The sequence below is a fragment of the Drosophila arizonae genome, chromosome 3 (genome assembly GCF_054131065.1).
Source record: "Drosophila arizonae isolate 15081-1271.41 chromosome 3, UAZ_ARI_1.0, whole genome shotgun sequence".
Lineage (NCBI taxonomy): Eukaryota > Metazoa > Arthropoda > Insecta > Diptera > Drosophilidae > Drosophila > Drosophila arizonae.
In genome coordinates, this window is record NC_142923.1 from 25,683,620 (window position 1) to 25,708,575 (window position 24,956).

The 24,956-nt window shown below is 36.2% G+C and overlaps 2 protein-coding genes across 3 annotated transcripts; both read right to left on the reverse strand.

The window, feature by feature from the left end:
* Positions 1-7,780: 7,780 nt before the first annotated feature.
* On the reverse strand, positions 7,781-14,450 carry LOC108611134 (uncharacterized). 2 transcript variants are annotated; one of them, XM_018003609.2, is made up of 5 exons: positions 14,118-14,450; positions 13,935-13,996; positions 13,169-13,316; positions 12,707-12,939; positions 7,781-9,653 (listed from the first exon to the last, which is right to left on the reverse strand). In XM_018003609.2, exons 1-5 carry the CDS (start codon positions 14,135-14,137, stop codon positions 8,893-8,895), a joined length of 1,224 nt encoding a protein of 407 aa, XP_017859098.1. In that variant the 5' UTR covers positions 14,138-14,450; the 3' UTR covers positions 7,781-8,892. The 2 variants fall into 2 exon arrangements, with proteins under 2 accessions (XP_017859098.1, XP_089321735.1); XM_089465609.1 differs by having other exon boundaries at positions 12,647-12,939; positions 14,118-14,251.
* Positions 14,451-16,217: 1,767 nt separating this feature from the next.
* Positions 16,218-24,017, reverse strand: LOC149269959 (uncharacterized). Its single transcript, XM_089465607.1, has one exon. It carries the CDS (start codon positions 23,739-23,741, stop codon positions 22,251-22,253), a length of 1,491 nt encoding a protein of 496 aa, XP_089321733.1. The 5' UTR covers positions 23,742-24,017; the 3' UTR covers positions 16,218-22,250.
* Between the last annotated feature and the right edge of the window lie 939 nt (positions 24,018-24,956).

The window sequence follows — 24,956 nt, forward strand, 5'->3', positions numbered from 1 at the left end:
AATTGATTATTGATTTCAATTTTTATATGCATTAATATCATTTTTATTTTAATTTTTAAGTTAAGCTTTAAATTAATTTTTATGTCTAATTAAAAAAAAATCTTTTTATGACTTTTTTTTTATAAATTTTTATTGATTTATTATTTTTAATATTATACACATTTTAAGAAGAACATTAATTTTATTCTAATATTTTTAATTTATTATCTAAAGTTTTTTTTATTATATCTTTTTATTGATAAAATTTCATTGATTTAAATTTTAGTATTACTGGTATAATTTATATATATATATATATATATATATATATATATATATATATATATATATATATATATATATATATATATATATATATATATATATATATATATATATATATATATATATATATATATATATATATTTATATATATATATATATATATATAAGCAAAAAAATACATGTATTATATATATATATTGTATGTATTTTTTTGCTTATATATGTATAGTCACAAATTGTATAATCATCAAATCGCAAAGGCTTGTTCATCGATTTATTATTTAATAGCTATTCAAGCACGTGTCTAGAAATTTTCAAGGAGGGTCTTTAATGATATGGGCTGCGTTTGAAAATATTTTGTTTAATTTTTTATTATACTTTTGTGAATTTGTTGTTGTTTTTTCATTAAATAAATAAGAAAATATCATTAAGTTTAATCAGCAAATTTATTTTCTTCTAATTCTTCTAATTCTTTTGATCGGTTAATTTTTTATAGTGTAATATGTGGTGTCCCGGTAACTTACTTCGCACACCTTATATACTGAGGCTCAACTTGACATTGATACATCTTTGCAAACTTAAAGTTATGAGCTAATAGTCTCTCTACATTATGCACGCCTGTTCTGCTCTAGTTATAGACTGCAGAGTCTCAACAGTCTCTTCCGTAAATAATCCAAATCTACGACCTCCAGCTGCTTGGGAATTTTAGTAGTCCAGCAATATTTATATCTCATTAAGGTATTCTTACAATTGCTATCATTGCGTTTTGCTAGAGGTTTGATCTAATATAAGTTTACTATCGAAACCCCATTTCAACTAGCATTATAAACTAATCTTCTTCCCTTATAAAACAACATGAATGTGTTTACGTATGCATATATTTATAAACTTTAAACTATAAATAAAATTTAGAAATATATTTATTTCTAATTAATGATTACCATTTCAAATTACGTCAACTACAGAAGAAACATTGCAACTAATTTACGTCAATCAAAGTTTCCCTACGTAATACATCAAATGAAACAAACAAAAAAAAAAAAAAAAAAAAAAAAAAAAACATTAATAATAAGAGAATATTTGTTGGCAAAAATTCGTTCACCTCGAGTTCACAATTCAAATTTCATGTTGAGGGACTTTAGCCTAGCATTATCATCAGCATCAGCATCGCTCATTATTATGTTTATAATTAAGAAAATTATAATAGCGACAAACTATCGCAGCTCTCTGAGGCCATGGTCCATCACAATAATTTCTAGGCACGTTTCTGCTGTGATTGCATTTAGATGGCATGATAATGATTTTATAAAAATAAATAAAAATAAAAATAAAAATTCACAAGTCATTTCTTATTTAGCTAAGCATTTTCCATCAATCTTTAGTTAAGTAAGGTCTTAGCCGACTTCTCCCTAAGTAAATAGATTGTTAAATGCTTAAATAAAAAAATATACACATACATATGTAATTCACCATAGAATAGGCATCAAATTTTATATATAATGTTACTAGGCCACCAGCTAAGCAGCTTCCATTATTCTTCAGGTAAAAGGTGCACATCCATTACCTCATAGTTTAAGCCAACTTCTCTCTTAGTAAATAGATTGCTGAATACATAAATGAGGAAAAAGAAAAGAAAAAAAAATTATAACAAAATGAAAAAAAAACTCGCTTCTTTCTGATGTCCAATTTACCATAGGAATAAAAATTAAAAAACTATCATTTATGCGTTAAGTAATACAGTCAAGATAAGAATGTATTTCGCTATATAACAGGTGAATAAGTTCCGTATCAATGCCGAATGCGTCTGCATGGCCACAGCAACAACGACAAACTATGAGCTATAAATAACTAGGGAGAATTCATAAGTAGATACCCTGTAGAAAACTGGGGAATAAGATGAGGTGTTCGGCTGCGTTTGTACCCAAACTAAGCTACTGGGAAGAGTCGCATTAAGTCTATGGAATTTGTCTGGCATCTTGATGGTGCTTGACTGATTGCTAATGAATATCATAAATGCAATGCCTCGCCTCAAGGATATTAGAAATAGGGAAAGCCGGAAATAATTGTATGCGCATCATACACGCCCTTGCGCTAGCTTTACAGGGTATCAGAGGCAAAACATCACCAGACCAAAACAAAGACGCGTGCTGCTACTCTTGATTGCGCTGGCAACAGCAGACGAGGATTGCTTCCAGTGCGCCTTGACCTTGCTTGGGTGATAGCCGTGCCACATCGCATCGTCGCCCATCTAGCCCGACACACGACTATCTGCCGTTGCGGACACATGAGAACAATGTGATTAGCTCCAGTGAGCCGCGTGCCAGCGGCAATTGGTGATAACTGATAACGCGGCGATTGGTTAGTCAGGCTGGCGCTGACATCGAACTGGACCTACGGAAATTTACTACAAACAAAACAAAACATACAAAAACCAAACAGTGTGTGTGTGTCACGCGCACTCATATAGATATACAAACACATAAATATATACATATGTACATACATTATTATATTTATATTTGTAACTGTATATACATGGTTTATACGCATTATCGGCTGACGAACTTATTATATACGTATATATTTTGAATTTCGACCACAGCTACATCACATTTGCCTGCATGTTTGATTGTAATCACGCATACGACTAGTTGCCCTTGGGAATGCAGCCTGTCAGGAGAGTGCTCACATATGAATATTCTTGACTGAAAAATGTTTGAAATATGTTAGCCTTAGCTTATCGGTATGGCTAGAGATGCTATAATGTATAGAAATGTATGCTAGAGTGCATAGTTGATTGAAATCACGTATACGACTAGTAACAAATAGAGATACATATGCATATACATATATATGTACTTACTTTTCGTTTTAGCTAATGTTCATTTGTTTTTGACTACTGCTGCTGCCAGACAAAAAAAATATATATATAAATATATATAGTGAATTCATATATGTATTTGCATAAGTGATTTAAATATCACGCATGCGACCAGCCTCTCTTGAAAATACGAAATATACATATATTTATATGTATATATCTCCGCAAATGTGTATTTGTTTATGAAATAAGTCTTTAATTCGCGTTATCAGCTGGCGGCGTGTGGCTACACAGTTTATGTTTATCAGGGATTTTTCACATCTGCGTATCTGCATATCACGCATACGACTAGTTGAGCCCAGGCATAGACAATCAGCAGGAGAATAGCCACATATATCTATATCTATATGGCTTAAGAGTCTTGGCACAGCTGCTATATGTAGTATATGAATTGATTTGAAATCACCCATACGACCAGTTGCCCTTGGGAAAGCAGCTCGATCGCTGATAACGGTTGATGATAGCTAGCCCGATCAGCTGCAGAGCTGTTAGCCTTTTCACGGTTACTTAAAGGTGAGTTTAAATAGCCGTTTGGTGTCTACGTCAGAGGCTTAATAGTTGAACCCCAGGCTTGTGGTGGTGCTGTGATGCAAATTCACGCAAAGCACAAACACTTGCGTCACAGCTCGCTGTTCAAAGTTCTGAACACAAAGGCAAATAACTACAGCTTTAGTAGAAATGCAAAATTGATTGAGATCATATTTTATTTCATTGCAGGCAGGACACCAACGTGTATAAAAGTATAAATACTTCAGAGATAATTAAATAGTTAAAAATAATTGAGCTCTATAGGATGTATAGTCTAATGGCCTGGATTATAGATAATAGATAAGCTGAACGCCTTAGTTACGTTAAGTTAGGTTTAATCTGTAATATTATATTATATTAGCACTTTTGCTTAAAGATTTCATTGCAAATTGCAATTGCAATTGCTTTCTCTTAATTTCTAATTCTTAATTTTATGTATTCACATATATATGCATGTGTATATATAATATATGTTTGTATGTACATCTCGACATGAGGTTCACGCGAATATATTTATTTTAATAGATTCCGTTTGACGACAAAACGCACCACACACACAAAATCAAACAAAACAAAAAAAGCAAAACAAGAAATATACAGACCGGGCCAGACTTGAGCATTTGGGTCAGTTTATAAATTAAAATCACGATTCTCAGATAATTGCGCTTTCATTTGTTGCAGCTATGCCTAGATGGGCATGAGTTCAGCTGCCTAATAATTAACAGCAAATGAAGAAAGTAACTCAATTCCTTTATAATATATCGTGTAGCATGAACTAACACACAAATGGGCATAAATTAGGTAGGCTGACTCGTGTAATGGCGACAATAACAACAACAACTACAGATTGAAATGTCGAATAAACTTAGTTTACATGTCGAATCTATTTAGGACAGTCGGAATAGTAGGACGACGACTCCGAAATACCCTTTTGAATTTAGCGAGCTTGCATTGAAATTATTATTGTGTTTGTGATTTAAAAAAGAATCTGAAATCGCGTCTCGATAATTCGTACCCCGCTAAATCAAAAATCACGATAAATCAAAAAAAAAAAAAAAAAATTCTGTCCCCTTGAAAAAAATTTGTTCTCGATAGTTTGAATTCTGGTGAATCGAAAAAAAAAAATGATCCCATTGTCATTTCGAATTATCGAGATTCTACTGTATAATTAATTACCCATATTCAATTTTCAATGCTCAATTTATTTTACTTTTACTTTTTTATTATAAGAAAATATTGAGGTTATTATTACAGATTCATATATTATATATTTCATTTTTTAGAAATTACAAAAGAATTAAAAAAATAATTTATTTTAAAGTGTGATTTCTTTTAATAAATTCACTTTGTTATATAGTATACAATTTTATATCAAATATACAAAGTACAAAGTAATGAAAGTTTTCGTTATGTAAGCCTTTCAAAAGTTCCAAGTTTTTCACTGCAACGACCTTTATTCCAGAAGATGATAGACAGAAATTAAAATTAATTTGCTAAAGGGGTAGATGAGCTGATAGCAAGATGTAAAGGCAGATAACATCAATAAACACTAACTACATCATGCAAATTTGCAAAGTGAAACAAGACAATAAAATAAGCATAGCCAACAGGAAAAATGTATTAGGCTCTTCGAATCATATATTATTTATTAATTATTTATCGACGAGGCTCAGTTAAAGATAAAATAAAATAGAATTAGAAACATTCAAGCACATACATATTTAAGAAAATAATAATATCAACAGATCAATATTTATCTTATGTAATACAAATGTTTTTGAGCAGCTATGTAAAGCATTTTTCTGTTAATGAAGTTGTTTTTATGTAATGGAAAAAAGCCCCGTTTGATTGTTGAGCTGATGGTTTCTGACATCCGCAGGGCATTCTATAAAAACATATAAAATATATTGTATTCATTTAAGCAAACTCAGCAAATATATTTTAATTAACATTACACTGCATAACATTGTTACACTTAAGTAGGAGAGAGGCGGCTGAGTGCAAACAAACTTAATGGGTGCACGGGCTGTAAATGAACCCAAGCTGGAAGTGATTAAATTACAGGTGGCTAAATCAAGCAGATCCGTTGGGTTAATATCCTCTTCAACATAAAACTAAGTAAACAACTATAAACATTGAAGTAGCTAATGTTTATAACATTTGGAATATTTCAATTGTTAATTAAGAGTTTGATTTTCAGGTTGTTTGTTGTCGGAAATGTAATTAATATATTGCATTATGTTTATATTAAATTATAAATAAAATATACTAAAAGTAATATAGCCTCTGGGTGAATATGGCTAATCGGTTCCATTCTATATTCAATTTCGAGTGCAGGTAAATAATAAGTAAATCAAATATATACATATATTATCATTCCATCAAATTTATGGAACAGTTGTCAGAGCCATGCTCTGCATCTATGTAGTATATATAAGATTATAAATATTTTAAGCAACAAAAGCATTGCATACCTTAGGGCAGTCTTTGAATAAATAGTTGATTTGATTTCTTTAGCAATGTACACTGAAGAGATTTCTCTTTGTTTCACAAAGAGAACGAATCAGATAAACGAGTCGAGAATTGTCAAGATAATGTACACGACTATTGTACAACAAATAATTGAAATAGTTAATAAGTAAGAGAGCTCCAGAAAAATGCTCGACTAGGAGATTTCCTGAACAGTTAATATTTCACTATTTCTATGCTTGTCATGCTGAACAAGAATATATATTTGCTATGGGCTCTGTCCCGTCTCCTTCAGCCATTACATACATTTTTACAAATCCATTATGAAAAATCTCACTTTTTGAATAGGCTATAGAAAAAGGTATGTTATGTATTTGAAATCTTGTATTTTTTATTTATAACATAACATTATAAATATTGATCACAAGGCAACTATTGAGATGGTTTGCGGAGTACGTAACTGGCATATATAGTCCTTTAAGCCGTTTGCATGAAACCGCTTTCATGCACGGGCCCGAAGAATACTTTTCCTCAATATTCACACAAATTCTTGCGGTTCTTTGAATTGGCGGCTCATTCTCGCACCAATGCACGAAGGTTGGTTTCCTGCCGGTCGACATGGATACATAATCTCCTTCCGTCGCCAGATCGGACAGATCCACCCAGTACTTTGTACCGTGAGAGGTGCGGTTTCGATGCTTTTGAATATCGTATAGCATCTCGATTTTTGAAATACTTATAAGTTCAGCGCCTATCCTATGACAATTGTGTAGAGCCGAGTACCAGAAGACCGCATTCGGTCCTTTAGCATAATATTCAGATCCGATTTGAGTGAACACCGGATCCGGATAGAAACTGCTCGGTATGCCAAACATATGCGTTATATTCACGGCTAATCCAGCAAAAATATATAATTATTATTATTGTATTTTTTTTTTTTAGTCTATATACATTATACCAAAGATAAAATACAGAATACTAGCCATGAGTAAGAAAAAATGAAATGAAATAGGCGGTATTTCTGATATCATCGCTATATACCCTCAGTATGTTAGAGTATTTGGGAATCGTAAAATGCTGTCTCATTTCTGATTCTATTTTGTGTTAAATTCTGATTCAACAATCATTTGTTCGTTCGACAATCAACTGTTAAATAAATTCTATTAAACAGAAAAAATCGTTTTGGGAAAATTTCTAAGCACACTGAACTCAGCTGAAGCACTATAAATGTTCCTGACTCATCTGGATATAATATTTGGATAAACTTCAAGGCGATACTTCAATCAACTAACTGGAAGAGCTAAGAGAAGTTTTATAATTTACTGAAATATATGTAAGCCGTATATTAAACCCACCTTCAATGCTGGCCCAACTTACAGATATGCTCCCAAATATGCAAATCCTAAGCAAAACAAACGCTATAGCTCGACACATTTGAAGACTTCTGCTCGTTACGAGAGTTCTTTAAGGTATGGTTTCGCATTTATAAAGAGTTAAAATTGTTGCACATTAGCAGCAAAACCACAATTGAAACAATCTGAATGATTGTTCTTTCGTCTTTCTCTTATGAAATGATTCATTGTGAATCAGAGGGTTGTAAGTATTTTAAGCTAAATTAAATGCATAGTAAAAGGAAATTGATTTGCAAAACAGCTAAGTTTATTTAAACAGAAATGTATTTATGACAAATTCAAAAACGAAAACACTTATGTATTCAGCGTGCCGAAGATTGAAAGCCCTTGCAGTTAATTATTTTAAGCAAAATTGTTTTTAAACAAGCTAAAAAAAATATATTTGGATATTTTTTAGAACTTTTGTGTATCTTGATATAAATGCTAATATTATTATAAAACATACAATGTTTGAGAATTAAAAAAAAAAGGATTATTTATATATATATACATTTAAAAGATATAAATAAAGTGAATTATATATAAACTAAATTTGTTTATAAATTTCAACAATTTTTATTTGAATGGAATTTTTTTTGGATGGACTTTTAACAGGTTTATATGTGTATATAAACATAATCTAAAAGTAATTATAATAAGATTTTGTTCATGTTCATGAGCATAAAAGACTTCGTACTTTGATCGATCTTATAGTAGCTATCAAATTTATGTAGTTACATATGTCCACTTGGTATTTAAAGCTAAGAAACTCGTTGGCACAAAAACAAAGAGACAAACAAATAATATATATTTATGCCAGGGAATTTCGATTTTAGTTAAGTAATATCGAATGTGGTTTATATTACAAATTTGTGTACAGCAGATTTAAATAAATACATAAGAAATACTTTAATCGCGAATATAGCTGTTTATAGCAGAGAGAAAGAATTAGAGCAACTCTTGATCTGAGATATAGATAATATATCTTTAAATACTTATCTATAATTTTCACTTTTGAAATGGCTAATGCATGAAATATTTATATTTAATATCGATTTTAATCGCTAGCTATCGATGACTTAAAACATTATTGTATGCGAGAATCTAAGTACGTTTAAAGTTTCCAGAGCATACAGACGGACAAATTAGCCGACAGAAAGAATAGACCAACTACTGCTTCTAATAGTCTCGATCAGAAACATAAATACAATATATATGCATTATAGAGTCGATCAAGAGAAACAAAAGGAATCCAATACGCCTGCCCATGGGCTATTGCATAGATTTCAACCACAACATTGCGCCTGACTTAACCACATCGAAGCCAAGATAAGTAGTATAATTAGATGTAGAGAGCCCTAATCCACTTGTTTTCCCTCCTCCCGATTGCGCTTGAAGGACACGGAATGGATGAGTAGCGGCGGCAGATTGCCACGCAGCATTTGGAGGCGTTTGCTCTTGGGCTGCTCGGTGCGGCGCAGTTCGTCCTTGGAGGAGGATGTCGAACCCACTGATGCCGAGATGGAGGCCAGCGATGTGCTGCCGGGCAGAATTTCGGTGCTTTGAGCTAGGGGCATATTGGATCGCCGGAAGTAACGCGGCATGGAGTAATCATCCTGTGAGGCGCGAGCCGCATTTGCATTCTGTATGGAGTAGAGACTCTGTGATACGCGATACTTTTCTATGGTCGGCGTGTCCTCGTAGTTCTTCGGCAGATTGCTGAAGGAAATGGAGGGCACCTCCGGCGTCATGCTGATCTGGCTGCCAGTGCCCGTGATGGCGAATATGTCCGTATCACTGTCCGCCATAAACATGTGCGGCACGCTTTTAGCCGCGCGAAGCGTGCGCTTCGGCGTGGAAGAGAGGCTGCTCGTGCTGGGCAAGAGATGGGGATGGCGATTGATGAGACGCGGTCGCAAGATCACCTCGTCCGTGTCCTTCTCATCCTCCTTCTCTTCCTCGGCAATGGGCTCGAACTTTTTCGGCGTCAGTGACTGACTGCCCTCCGGCGAGGACTCCGACGGGGCCAATGTGAACGTGATCCGTTTCTCGGGCGATGGTGCTTCCTCGGCGCTTGGCTCGGCCTTTGTGGAGTCGGTGGCATCGGCCTGTAGACCAGCTGTAATAAAATAAATTATGCAGAATATTAGTTGAAAATATTGACATTCAATTATTATTTATATATATATTATTTTTGGAATATTTAAAACAACTTGCTAAATTATACTAATATTGCAAGCAAAGAAAAAATAGTTAAACTTTATTGCTTTAGTTCATTGCTGCATCCAAGGTATTTTCCAGTCAGGCAAAGCCAACTGAACAACTTTCATTTACACGTATTACACATATTCATAAGTTGATAATACCAGCAATTAAAGCTATTAAAAATGTTGCAGTTCGGCGACACTGACTGCATAATACTTGTTCAGTAAACAAACTACAGTTGAATCTTTTCCTGGATTACTCAAATTTCTAATGTCTAGCTTTTCTGTTACACCAGATGCAGCATTTTTCCATATACCACGCCCTTATAGACCTGACAGCAGATGATGTCTTAAATTTCAAGTGCGATAGCATGACGGAAATTGAGCAAACCCAATATACTCTTTCTTGAACGATTGTAAAAATTGAATTAACTATAATAAGCTGTCCACTAATTTATGAAGCCATATACTATATTCCTACTTAAGCTATTGAATAGAGTAGAGCATTAAAAGCTGCAATTATCGAAATAACAGACATTAATTTTCTTATCTACTGAAACTTTCTTATTCTTTGCAAAGCACGTTAATTAGTAGTATAAATCAATGAGTTAGCAGCTCACTGAAATGAGAATAATTAATAATTCAATACATTTACAGCGTGCTAAAAACTTTTAAGTTTTAGGTTATGAAATTTAATTTAAATTTATTTAAGTTAGCAAATTCTTGGTTGCAAAACAGCTGGAATTTAAATGCTCATTGAATGAGTATTGCATTAATGAGTATTACACTACTCTTACGCTTCAATCCTCTATCAAATGCTAAGCAAATGTGAGAAGAGAAATATTTTAGATATAATTCTCCAAATGAAAGGAGATTTGATTTAACTTTCGATTTACTAGTGCGAAATAGAAGAGAATAAGATATAGAAGAATAAAATAACAAATAAGATTTACTACATTTTAAACGTTATATCAAAATCTATTCAGAAGTTTGCATATAATTGCTGCATATGTCATCAGAAATTAAATAATCAGAAAAAACCTGAGTTTTTGCTTTTGTTTTTGTATATATAGAAACAAATATTGTATTTATAGGTATAAACATATTATATATGTATGCAGGCAGAAACAAGAGAAGAAAAGAATTCGTATCACCTTATCAGGGCACAAATTTTATTACTAGTTATCAGTAGAGCAAACAAGGCAAGTGAGAGTGCCAGAGTTATGAGTCCCCGTTAACAGATGCCCTATATGGTCTTTTAGATACTCGATATAATATTAAAAATGTATTCTAAATCTATGTTTTATATTTATATTTTTTGTATTTATATTAAAATGAATACAGCTTTTTTGAACTTGAAGTGTTTATTTCAAAACCTCTTGCGAATAGTAAAAGTTCTTATATAATGGATATTATGTAATTTACTAAGAAGTTAAAAAGATGTAAAAAAAACTATTTTTATCCATACATTAAACATTTGTTTTTTAAAGCTTGTTAAGCCCCATAATAAAAATTATTTCAAAACAACTTCACTTGATGAAATCAAATGGCATTTCGAAAATGCCTCCTTTGTCATATATTGTATAAATCTTTATTATACCCATTATTTCGCACTTTGAATGAGTACAGGGTAAAAAATAAAAACAAAACAAAACTGATTTACGTCCTACACTTATATAGAGTTGATAGGAACATTGCCGATTACGGAAAAAAATTAACCTTATCTGTTGAGGTGCACTTCGAAAGGTAACAGAATAAATTCTGTTCCCAATCTTAATGCCACCACTTCGACATAGTCATTCAATAGACTAGACTATCCAAATAGTATATGATCCAGAGCAACTTCTCGTTATCCATACATTCATCAAGCAATAAATCGTTTCTGAAATCTGACGTATATATACCAAAGCTTATGACTCAAGACCAGCAAAAGTGTGCACCATTCAGATATCAATAATTCGTCACTGGTTGCCCATATCACAAGAGAACTTTCGAACCCATAAAATAAAGTAATACATAATAAAAAGATTTCCGCTGTGTTATACCGTATACGGAAAATTCGAAGCATATCTGTATATGATATTAATGTGACTCATTGCATTTTCTTAGCTTGATAATCAGATGGTAATATATAAATAGAAGACTTCTGAATTGCTAATTCGAGTTACAGAATGATTCAAAATCGTTCAAGTTTTTCAATTACCATCTGCAAAAAGGGTACATAAGCCCAGTTACATCAGGAATTTCTAACTCAATTCCAAATATAATATAATCAGAGCTTGCTTAATTAAACCTAAAATATTTCACATTTATAAAAGGCACAAGTTGAGTTTGTGTTTAGTTTTATGGTTTTTGTGTTTTCATTTTCATTTTTCAGTTTTTCATCAACTTTGATTAACTTTAAACACATCAGCTAATCAGGTTCAATATATGTTATATATGTATATGCATGTGTGTATGTTAACATTACAAGGTCTAACAAACGAAAAACTTAAAAAGTAACAATACGTGTATAAAATAATACTACTAAATGCTAAACTGTTGGTAAATATTTTCATTGTCGACTTGTCGCTTCTCACTCTTTACTGGCTGGTTATCAATACTTATGGCTAATTAGTAATAATATTAGGTCACATTTTGTGGTGTAGGTACTAAGCGAAAGTTCTTGTCGTCCATATATGTGTGTCTATATGTGTCTGTCTGTGTAAGTGTGTATGTATGTAAGTATCTTTGGCACAAATACTGCTACTGCTACGGCCACAGTTTGGAATTCGTAAGTTGTTCTTCTTTTCTTTTCTTTTCTTTTCTGTTTTTGGCTCGCTGCTGGATACTCGCTCTACTCAGCTCAAGTAGAACTTCACCTTGGGCGCACCGCCGGAGATGATGCTACTGCTGCGCGTGGTCTTACCACTAGTTTTGCCACTGGCGCTGCCACTAACAATTTGGGCGTGGCTGGGGCCATCATTACCTTCGAGGCGTCGCAAGAGGCGCTCCTGTTCGCTGAGTCGCGGCGTGGTGGGCGCCTCCTTGTTGGGCGAATGGACGCCGGCCAAGAATGTCTTTGTGCTGATGCGATTTAGCTTGGTTGGCTGATGATCCTGGAAGATCTGCGAGTTGGCGAACACTGCCAATATCTCCGGTCCAAGCATCGGCACATTCGTTTGGGTCACGCGCCGATAATCCTCCTCATGAATTTTGGCGCTGTGCAAAAATACATCAATATTGAGTACAGATAATTGAAAGTTCTACAATACAACAGAAAAACTGCCAATGCGATTGGCAAATATTAAATTCCCAATGTGCCCTGTGCCCAGTGCCCAGTGCCCAGTGCCAGCATTAAGCAACCAAATCAGATTTACAGGCAAATCAATCAAAGCTGACAAATTATTGCGCGGCGAGTTGACGCTTTGTTTGCTGTGTCAATTAGTACCTCATTAGGCCCACTGGCTGGTCGCAAATGGGTTGTGGAACTGTCAATAGATGATTGTTGTCTTGCACCGTGGGCTGAACTCGTCCAATGATGGTGCCACGCTTCTGGGAGGCCAAATACTCCTCATCCTCTTCGGCATTATAGTTGGCTGCAAGGCAATGTAGATAAATAATATTAGAATAACTTGGCTAACAGCAGCATTATCATTATCATTATCATCATAATTATCTTTTATCTCTTGTAAGCTACAACTGAACTCATGTTTTTTTAACTCAACAACAAGCTGACTACTATCTAGTTTTAGTCACCAATCCATTCAATTATTTTCATAATTAATATGATTTCAATCAAATTTATCAAGTGTTTTGGTTTTCTATACTTTTTTTTGCAAACGTTTAAATGCCAATCACGTCTTGCCTTGCGTCTCTCTATATCGCTCTCCCTCTTACTCTCTTTACCACTCAGTACTCAGTTGCTCTCTCTTCTTCTCGCTTTCCCTCTCCTACTGACACTCAAGACTACATTGTCTACGTCGGTCGCATAACTTTAGCGACTCAAATGCGAAATACACACGCACACCAGCTCAAAATTATGTGTGTGTGGGTGCGTGTGTGTGCGTACATGTACATGGCAACACGTAGGTAAACATGCACCGGCTAGCCCTCAACTGTCCAACTAAAAAAAAAGATGAGGCTCCCCATTGAGAGTGAACAGAGTGGTTGGTGAGCTGCAAAATAGAGCTACATAAATGTAAATTGAAACTTACCGATTGATTCATCATAGCAGAATCGCTCCTCAAAGCAGTTCCAGTAACAATCTTCCAGGCAGCTGAAAGGTGTTTGCGTGCGAGTGGGAGCGGGAGGGGTGATGGAATTCAAATGTTAGCGGTAAGTGTATAAAGCGAAAATGAAATAAAATAAAATACAGAAAAAAGTTAGGGTCCGCTTACTTCTGCAAACAGCGGCACATTTTGGAAAACTCTGGAACAACTTGAGGCGTGGAGTTAACTGTGTTTTATCCCGTTGCGGAATGCTCTTGCTTTGTTGTTAGTTATTTCTGATGTTGTTGTTGCTGTTGCTGCCGCTGAAATAGCGAAGAAAATTACATTGATGTTTCGTCGTGGAATGCGTGTGATTTATTGGCGCAGCGTGGAGCGTGGAAGCAGCTTGGCGTTTTATCGGCAACTGATGTGGTTGTGGCCAAATGTATCTCGCCGATAGCATAATGGCGCTCTCAACAACCAACAACGAGCGCCATAGAGCGAGAAGGAGAGCGTCAGAGAGCGGAGTTTTCAGCTGTCGCACCTGTGTTCGTTAATCTGACTCAGACTCGGAGCGTTTGCTCAGCTCAGATCGCGATATACAAGAGCTTTGATTACATTTCGTCACCGTGCGCTCATTGCCGACGTGCCGATGTGCCGACGGAAGCACAACTCCGACTCGTGAGTTCGAGTTTTCGGAGAGAGCTTCGTGCTGATCGAATGAGCGCGTCAACGAGATTGCGAACCAAGAGAGCGCACACGCGAGCGAAAGAGAAAGAGTGGATGAGTGTGTGTGTGTATGTGTGCGTGTGTAGACTTCACATTGCGTTTCGGAGCTTACACGCGCAAGCACTCAATCGGGTACTCGTCTTGACGCAGTAAAAGCAATAACGTAAATGGGCTCTCTGTCACCGTCATTTCGCCCAAAACGTTTGCACATATTAGTCGGCTATTAAATACTCTGTACTCAAGTAGCAAATCTAACATTTTTATTATTTTGTATGTCAACATACATATATTCATACTTATTTCAGATAAAATGGTCAATAAGTTAAATATTATATTATTAAATTATTATAATAAAGGTATACAGATTTTGGAATTTCTTCATTCATTCAGGAAAGGTTTTCAATTTAACTTTTATCCAATTTGTATGGCGAAAGAGTATACGAATTGTAAGACATAATAATTCAAAGCTTATTGCCTGATAATTTTGGTCTTGCAATTATAAAAATGACATATACTATATATAAAGATATAATTGTATAAATCCATTTCCTCTCGTTAGACTGGTTATATTTATACTTATATCTTTTACATATGTACTTTTACAAAAATATGTATGTACATATATACATATTTATACATATATAATCCCACTTATATCCCAGTATACTGTAGTACATGTAAAGCTGCGATATATTTACGCATTTGTTTTGTTTATTTAACAGTTTAAACGATAAGCAGCCGGGGCAAAGATTCTGTGAATTGGGCCACACAATCGCGCCGCACAGGTTGTTAAATTGTGAATGGCTTTAAAATTGGTCAACGAGGCCATTGAAAAACTGACAGAACATACTTTTAGGCAGCTATTGATCTGTGAACATTAAAACAATCTATAAATATCATTCATTATATGCACAACGACTTAATGGTATAATGGATGATAATCAAATTAACAAAAGTCACAAAAAACAATACGTTTTTGTTGCTGCATAATATTTTTGATTATTCGATAAGCTTTGCTTGCTGAGAATATAATATATTTTCCGTGAAGCTATTAATAAATAACTATTCAGAAGTAAACAACTAATGACGGAAAAGATTTAAGAATTGTCAAGGAATGTCTTCACGATGTTCTCCTCAGACATCAATTTGAGTGATCTGAATAATCTGCACTACTTATAATTTAAAATATATTGGATTAAGCATTTTTTAACGTTACCGATAATTAAAAAATTATTTCATTCCCAACAGTGAGATCTTAAACAGATCTTAATTGTATCGACCGAAAAAACGCTTGCAGTAAATTAAATAAATATGTCTATGATCAGTTGATCAAATATTGATACATATTGCAGTCACACGATAATTGAATAATCAAACAATGTGTAATTGCAAGTCTCACATCAAATCGGTGGAAATTTTTTCATTCACAGTCTCATAAACTAGGCGAATTATAGTTGTGGAATTATGGTTGATGAAGTGAAGTAAAAATATATAATGCATATAAAGCGCAATTGGCTGCATTCGATGGAGTCCGCTAGATCTCGAAGCTCGAGTTTGAGATTTCTGTTTTTTTTTTTTTGGTTGATTAATAGTAGATAATTTAAAAACTCAAATCATCAATCTTGAGATCTTAATAATCTTTTCCTGGAACCGCTCATTCGAAGCTCATTCCTAATTAATAAATAAGCGACTGAAGCTTTCTCTTCCACCTGCTTCATCTGATAAGTCCGGTTATACACAGGGATATAATCGCTATTTACAGACGAAGTGAAGACGTGTAGACGTCAGTATTTGCAATATTTGCAGAGCTGCAGGTGTTAAGCATCAACAAAGAGCAGAGAGACAAAAACATTGAATCATCGCCCATAAATATCAACTATTTGATATATAACAACCCACAAAACAGGTTTTATTTTCGGTCTTTTCAGTTACCGCAAATTTTCTCATCTTCCCAATTCCCAATTGTAAACGAGTTACAGTTCAAAGCTCAGCATTCACGTGAATCCGAGCCGTAAGCACGCTGAAGTTCATTAACAGTCATTAACGAGTCGAGCCCGAGAGCATTACGAATCGCATCCATTTCACAAGCTAACCAATTGAAAGATGTTGACAAATGCGGATGCTCTTACAGAGCTTACTCGTATACCCGTATTCGTATTCCCGGATAAAAATAGATGCCAGGCAGACCCGAAACCACTCGAACAGTGAGCGGCAAATTGAAAGGCGTATCAAACTTATTAAAGCTGACTCGACGCACAGATCGAATTGGAAACATATATATTCGAAATCGTTGATTTGACATACGTATGTGCAATAATTGAATGTCAATCAAAATGTCTTTTATACCCTGAATATGTTCAGGCAGGGTATACTGCTTTCGAAATATGTAAGTGTATTAGATTTTTGTTTACAGTGTAATATTTTAAGAATTGTTTGTGGTACACCTAATAGAAGATAGTCAATACATGGAATTTTCGAAAATCGATTATTATTTAAAATCTTTTTAAGTACTAAAGTAATCACATTTTATATAGTGTAACGAGTTACATTATAAAGCGCTGATGGTGGAGTAGGAGGCTTGGAGCAGTGCACGCGCTGGATCCGGCCAATGGGTCATCGGGAGAAGGGAAGGGGTAAGAGGAGGGGAACTGCGACTCCTAGCGCTGCCAAAATATATTTATTAATAAAAATCGCGTGCGAACGATTGTCTTCGGCCACTTACTTCGAAGAGAGGAAAGAAGAGAGAGAGAGAGAGAGAGAGAGAGAGAGAGAGATAGAACAGATTTATACACACACAAACATACCCGTCCAAGCTGGGTCTCGCTTCGCAAGCAAATATGTGCTTGCTCAGCGAACGTCGGCCTTTGATATTTAAGGCGACCGACCGTGCCCACCCTACCTTGGTCGCTGGCTACCTGCATATATTAACAGCGACCCCATACCCAGCTTGGAGAGCTAAAAACCTACAGAGACGCGCCGCATGGCCCCAAAATAATTAGACTTAATTAACCTTCATTGGATATATTATTTACAAAATAATCGTACATTGGTAAATAGTGGCTATGGGCATAGAGAATGCGAGATTATAAACAGATCAAAAAGAAAGCTTTCGGGGAGCTTTTTCTCTCAGCTGATCGAAATGAGGTAGAAGTGGATAGAGATTAAAATTTATGCAATATGTTCTTTCTTTTTAATGCAGCGGGTGTAAAAAAAACGCTGACTGATACGAACAAAAAATAAATATTGAATTTGTTAAATTTATAATGCAGCTCCACTTACTGTGCTGTCCCGCGATGAAAGCGCTTCCATTTCGGTTGGGCGACAGGCTGTGCTAACAAAAAAAATTTATATGCAACTGCAAAAAAAATATAATGCATAAACTACGAATGGGGAAAATATTCATCGGGAGGAGGTTAAACTTAATGACTAAAGTTATATTTAAATTATTCTACTATTTAACTATTATATTATATTCATGGTGAAATAAAAAAAGAAAAAAAAAATGAACTCGGTGCCTATAATACAAATTAGTACATCAATATTCGCCAAAAGTGGGACTTCTTAAATAAAAAAGGCAATGATTATTGTGCAACAGGTGCAGGTGCGGAGATATATGTATGATGCGGTATTCTGCAGCACTGCTGATATTTGGTTGTGCGCAGATGCAAAGATTTAGTTGTGCGCCGATGCAAAGATTTAGTTGTGCGCAGATGCAAAGATTTAGTTGTGCGCCGATGCAAAGATTTAGTTGTGCGCCGATGCAAAGATTTGGTTGTGCGCCGATGCAAAGATTTGGTTGTGCGCCGATGTAAAGATTTAGTTGTGCGCCGATGTAAAGATTTAGTTGTGCGCCGCAATAGCACTTTGGCAAAAAAAAATTAAAATTTTTGCTGGGTGCCAAACCTGCAAAGAGGTTTGTGCGAGATTATTTTAGGCATATGTTCTGCCCTTTGGAAATGCCACTACTTTCTTCTTACCGAATAGTTTGGCACTTGCACAAAAGAAATAGCACTTGAATTTAAAAAAACTTTTTTTTTCTTTAAGTTTCAAAGTCCCTTTTCACTATTCACAGCGTGATTTAGCAACAACCTTTTCAGTCGGTGGTTGGGATCGGAAAAAGAAAGAGGAAAATATGGCCGATCCCATGAAGCGGCAAGTCATCGCTTGGGAACAGTTTTTTTATGGCCTAGGTGAGAGTGACAATTTCTCCTGTTATTGATCCAGATTTGGGATTGCCACATTCGTGATCGCGTGATCAAATTTTCTAAGCCACTCCAAGCTCAGCGGATTGCCTACTTTTAGGCTGCTTCCTTTTTTCTCTATTCCAGCGCCACTACAAGACCCCCCTACCAAAATCACACTATAGGGTGATTCGCGCTGGACTCTGCGATTATTGTTTTAGGTCTTTTGCATGGTATTTACCAATCAAGCGACCCTGCAAATCTTCAATTTCATAATAACTATTGCCAAGTTTTTTCTTAATTCTTGCCTTTACGAAGTTCGGAGCTAGTTTCGCATTGAAGCCCCGTACAAAATTACTCTGTTGAAAATTACGCCTGTAAACTTCCTGACCTACCACAAACGAAACGTCACGACAACGCATATTATAGATCTTCTCGTTTCGATTACGTTGTTGTTGCATGCAATCCTTTGCCCTGTCGCGTATAAGATCAAATGAATCGTCACGATTAAATTGAATAGCGCGATCTTCTAAGAAGTTTAAATTACGTAGCAGTTTGTACGTGGATGCATTGGTCACCATATTTTGGCCAAAGGCTATTCGATAAGGGCTTGTGCCGATAGCCGAATGCACGTCTGAACGCAGAGCGCAACAGATGGAGCTTAGATGAGCGTCCCAATCTTTTTGGTCAGGTGCAATATATGACTTTATTGCTGCTATCACCGATCGGTTGACTCGCTCCGAAGCATTTGCTTGTGGGGAATAAACGGCCGTATATGTATGATTAACTCCATACTTTTGTAACAATGCGTTGAACAACTGAGACTTGAACTGTACACCGTTGTCAGAGACTATAGTTTCAGGAACTCCGAAGCAATGAAACAAATCCTGTTCTAAATAGTCTGTGATGGCGTCGGCAGTCAAATTTTTGACGGGTTTCAAAAAAGGAAATTTCGACATATGGTCTAAAACAACAAAGACTCCTATATTCCCGGTGCGACTTCGCGGATATGGACCTAGAAAGTCAATATAAAGTTTTTGGAACACGCGTTGCGTTGAACCCGATTTTCCTAAGGGTGGACGTAGTGTGTAATTTGGGTGCTTGTTGCACTTGCAACTTTCGCAATTATTAACGAATTTTTTTACATCTACTACCATTTTCGGCCAATAAAGATAGCGGCGCAGCTTATCTAGCATCTTGTTTATGCCTGGGTGAGAAGCTAGTGGAGGCTCGTGGGCCTTCTTAAGGACTTCTGGAACCAGCGATTGGGGAACCCAAAGTTTCCAACACAGATCATCGGCTACTTTCTCACCCGACGCGTGATCAGCTCTCCGATATATATAATCGTCAACTACCTTCACATCTGGTGATCTAGATGGATTGGCTAATATTTTGGCTTTAAGTTCTAGATAATCAGATGTCTTAAAATGAACTGAGTCGAGATCCACTAGACAATCGGCTGAGATTGCAGACACATCTTCTGTGTACACCCGTGATAAAGCATCTGGTACAATGTTTTGACTGCCTTTTCTATGGACTATTTTAAAATCATAACCCTGAAGTTTTAAAGCCCACCTTGCTAACCGAGAACTCAAGTCAGTTTGAGACATGAGCCATTTTAGAGAAGCATGATCTGTGACTACAGAAAATTCTTGTCCTTCAACATAAGCTCTAAATTTTTTTATCGCTAAAATAGCTGCCAGACATTCTTTTTCCGTTACGGAATAATTCCTTTGACAACGGTTAAGTTTACGAGACATAAAAGCCACCGGTACCTCTTCATTATTCTCTGTTACCTGGACTAACACAGCACCAACACCTGTATGGCTGGCATCGCAGTGTATAGAGAATGGTCTGTCAAAATTTGGACTATGCAAAACTGGAGCCGTACTAAGCTTCTCCTTGAGTTCTTCGAACGCTTTTTGAGCTGATTCACCCCATACAAATTTTTGTTTATGTTTCAGCGTGTCTGTTATAGGGGATGCAATGGTGGCATAGTTCTGAATAAATTTATTATACCATCCCGTCATACCTAAAAACCGCCTAACTTGTTTGACTGACCTCGGGACTGGGAATTCTGTAATAGATACAATTTTATCTGGGTCTGTGCTAACTGTGCCATTGCCAATCACATGACCTAAATATTTTACCTCTTTGAGACAGAAATTACTTTTCTCAATATTGATGGTCAAACCTGCTGTTTTTATGTGATTTGCCAACTCTTTTAGGACATTTAGATGTCGTTCGAAAGTATCTGAAACTACCAACAAGTCATCTAAATAGATAAAAACTTCACGACGCAGATTAGTGGGTATTATTCTATCCATCAACTTCGACATTGTCTGTGGAGCATTACAAAGCCCAAAAGGCATAACAGTGTATTGATACAATGGCCTACCAGGTACGCTAAATGCGGTTTTATCGCGTGACTTCGGCTCTAGTGGAATTTGCCAGAAAGCATCTTTTAAATCTAAGCTGGTTATGAATTCAGCTTTTGGTAGCCTACTAAGAATACCATCAATGAACGGCATAGGATACGCATCCTTAACGGTAACCGCATTAACACGCCTGCTATCTAAACACAAACGAACCTTTCCTGGTTTGCGAACTAACACAACCGGAGAAGACCAAGCGCTTTGTGACTCCTCTATCACGCCTAATTTAAGCATTCTGTCCAGCTCTTCATACATTAACTTTTCTACTGCTGGTGAAACTGGATAATGACGTTGCTTAATTGGAGCGGCTCCGGCGACATTAATCTCATGCGAAAGAAGAGTTGTTCGTCCCAAGCCCAGTTTAGCAAAAGAAGGGAACATGTTAATGTGTTGCAGCAGCAATTGATGCTGCGTGACTGTAAGTGGCTTTAGGTTGCGATCCTCTAAAGAAGACAAATTATTGACTGTGGGCACCACCTCCAGTGGAAGAAGATTAAATTGGGTCCAAAAATCTATCCCTAAATATAAATCTTGAGATAAGGAGGGTACTATATAAAATGTCAACATTCTAGCTTCATTTTTAAATTTGATTTCTGTAGTGATTTTGCCTATTATATTCTGTGCCTTGCCATCTGCAGTACGTACAGCTGAATTCAGAGGCTTAAATACGATATTTGAATTAAGAACATGATTACAAAATTCACCACCAATACAGCTTATGGAAGCGCCTGTGTCCATTAGGCCAGTAATACTCTTTCCTAATAAACTAACATTTGCATATGGCCTAATATCTTGAGCGTTTGCTATCACAGCTAACATTAGCTGCTTCTGCTCTATCTTATGACGTTTTTTTGCTGAGATACGACGTAGTTGAGAGCGAGATTTGGAGCTTATTTGTGTGTGTATTGTTTCGGAATGGGCATCATAAAGTTGTGAGGTCGTAATTGGGTCGTTGGTATAGTCAACGGACTGAAAATCTATGTGTTGGTTGATGTCGACTTCATTTGTTTGCGTGCACTGGTCGACGGTGCACGGGCTGACAAGTTTTTTGAATGCTTGTTGCATTTCATGCACGAAGGCTTATACGTGTCGGGTTTGCCACAACCATAACAAAATACTCGACGTTCCGCAGTACAATCTTGGTACCTGTGCCCTGTCGCATTACAGTTCCAGCACAGTAAATTTACTGCTGATACTTCTGGACTGTCGACGTCCTCATCCGAAGACTCGTGCTCTATTGCGATTCCATTTACTGAGCGACGTGGCATAGGTATAGGATGCGGCCTATTCACCAATGGCTTGCCAATCGTTTGCAAGAAAATTTCGCGTGTGCGCACCAACTGACGTAGCTGAGCAACTCTTTCAATTCTCTCATAAAGAAGTTCATGCTGAATTTCAGGGAGCAAATTATTACGGAGAATTTGGAGTAGAGATAACTCACGCAAGGGACTCGAAAGTTTGTCTGCAAGTGATACGATGGCCTCATGGAACTCATCGAAGGGTTCGCCTATCTTTTGCTTACGCCTATCTATGGCAGCTCGGATATGAAGGTCAGTTCTATCATCATTAAATTGCTCTCTAAGTGCAAAACAAAGTTCTTGCCAGCGAATCCCAGGCACACTTTTGTGATAGCGCCAAAACCAATCACTCGCACTACCATCAAAGAGGTTGCTAACGTATCTAGACAACAGCTCAAAATTGCCTTCTAGAGTCTGATGCGTAAGAGCTTCAGTTCGATAAATGAAATCTTCTACTGACAAGGCCGTTTTGCCATTGAAACGTACCTTCCAATTTGAAATAATTTGGCTGATGCGATCTGGTCGCAAATCCGTTCCTAATGACGTAAATCTATTGTTTGAATGGGTGCCAGATACAGTTGAAGCTGGTTGAAACTCTTGTTGGCCAAGATTGCTGGTATTATCTTGCACTGGCAGTATGGGACTGCGACTTGTATGCGGCTCTGCAGATGATGAAAGCAGTTTCTGGAAGCCACTCTCTATCACCTGCGACAGCGTCTCACTTTGCCTCATAGAAATCTGAGCTATCAATTCTGTTTGCCGAAGTGAAGCGGCAGAAATGGCGTCAGCTATTATTGTAGCCAAGTCTGGAGTAAGGGGGGGCGCCACTGAAGAAACTAAGGCAGGTGACGAAATATCGCCTTCAGACATATTGAAGGTTGCTGTCTTTCTTGCCTGGGATCTAGTTTTAGTTGCTACATTCGACCCTGATGGCTTATCCTTTAAAGATTCTGTACTGACGTCAACACTCGGTAATCGCAGCGACTGTTTACACACTGGACAGACTGTCTTATTAGCTATCTTGGTGTTAAAACACGATTGATGAAAGGTATGGCCACAACTTGTTTTAAATAGCTGGCTTTCATTAATAATAGATTCTGTACAAATAAAACAGTTTATGATAGGCTCGTCAGGCCGGGATAAATTTTCGCTACTACGCGTTAAAGGCATTTTCGAATCGATATAATTGGCAACTATATTGCAAAGAAATGGCAAGTAAGTAAAAAAAATTAACTGACTATTAACTAGTAGGAATAATAAAGAATTAAATAATTCAGTTAAACTAACTAAAAAAAAATAATAAATAAAAAAAGAAAAGGAACACAATAAATCAACTAATTGATAATTCCCTATATAAAAGCAAAAAAACTGAAGAGAGCAAACGAAATTAAATCTGCAAAACAGTAACTGCAAAAAAAAATAAAATAATAAGTAAACCAAATTCAAAAGAATATTTCAATTACATACGATTTTGGGGTACCATGCGAACACATCCATTAGATAAATTTAGACGGGTACAAAGGTGCTAAGAAAGTAGAAAATTTTAGTGAAGAGTACAAAACGAAACAGAAGCAAAAATGACATAAACCCTATTCATGACTAAAATTATAGTCATTAAGGCGGCGATACCACAATTTCATTGCGCGGAGGATAATAGAGCGTGTCCATTGAAATCCACATCCAGCTACAAGAATATGTAATATTAGGTTCGCACGTCCCATTTAATAGACTGGAATACATAATTGCTTTTGCAAGTGAACCGCGACAAATCGAAGAGATAAAATAAGTCAGCTGATAATGACTTGAATCGATTGTTGTCGGGGCTGCCGGACTGTTGGGCCCCACGTTGGGCGCCAAATAAATATATGATTTTAAAATTAATTCTGTAACGAGTTACATTATAAAGCGCTGATGGTGGAGTAGGAGGCTTGGAGCAGTGCACGCGCTGGATCCGGCCAATGGGTCATCGGGAGAAGGGAAGGGGTAAGAGGAGGGGAACTGCGACTCCTAGCGCTGCCAAAATATATTTATTAATAAAAATCGCGTGCGAACGATTGTCTTCGGCCACTTACTTCGAAGAGAGGAAAGAAGAGAGAGAGAGAGAGAGAGAGAGAGAGAGAGAGATAGAACAGATTTATACACACACAAACATACCCGTCCAAGCTGGGTCTCGCTTCGCAAGCAAATATGTGCTTGCTCAGCGAACGTCGGCCTTTGATATTTAAGGCGACCGACCGTGCCCACCCTACCTTGGTCGCTGGCTACCTGCATATATTAACAGCGACCCCATACCCAGCTTGGAGAGCTAAAAACCTACAGAGACGCGCCGCATGGCCCCAAAATAATTAGACTTAATTAACCTTCATTGGATATATTATTTACAAA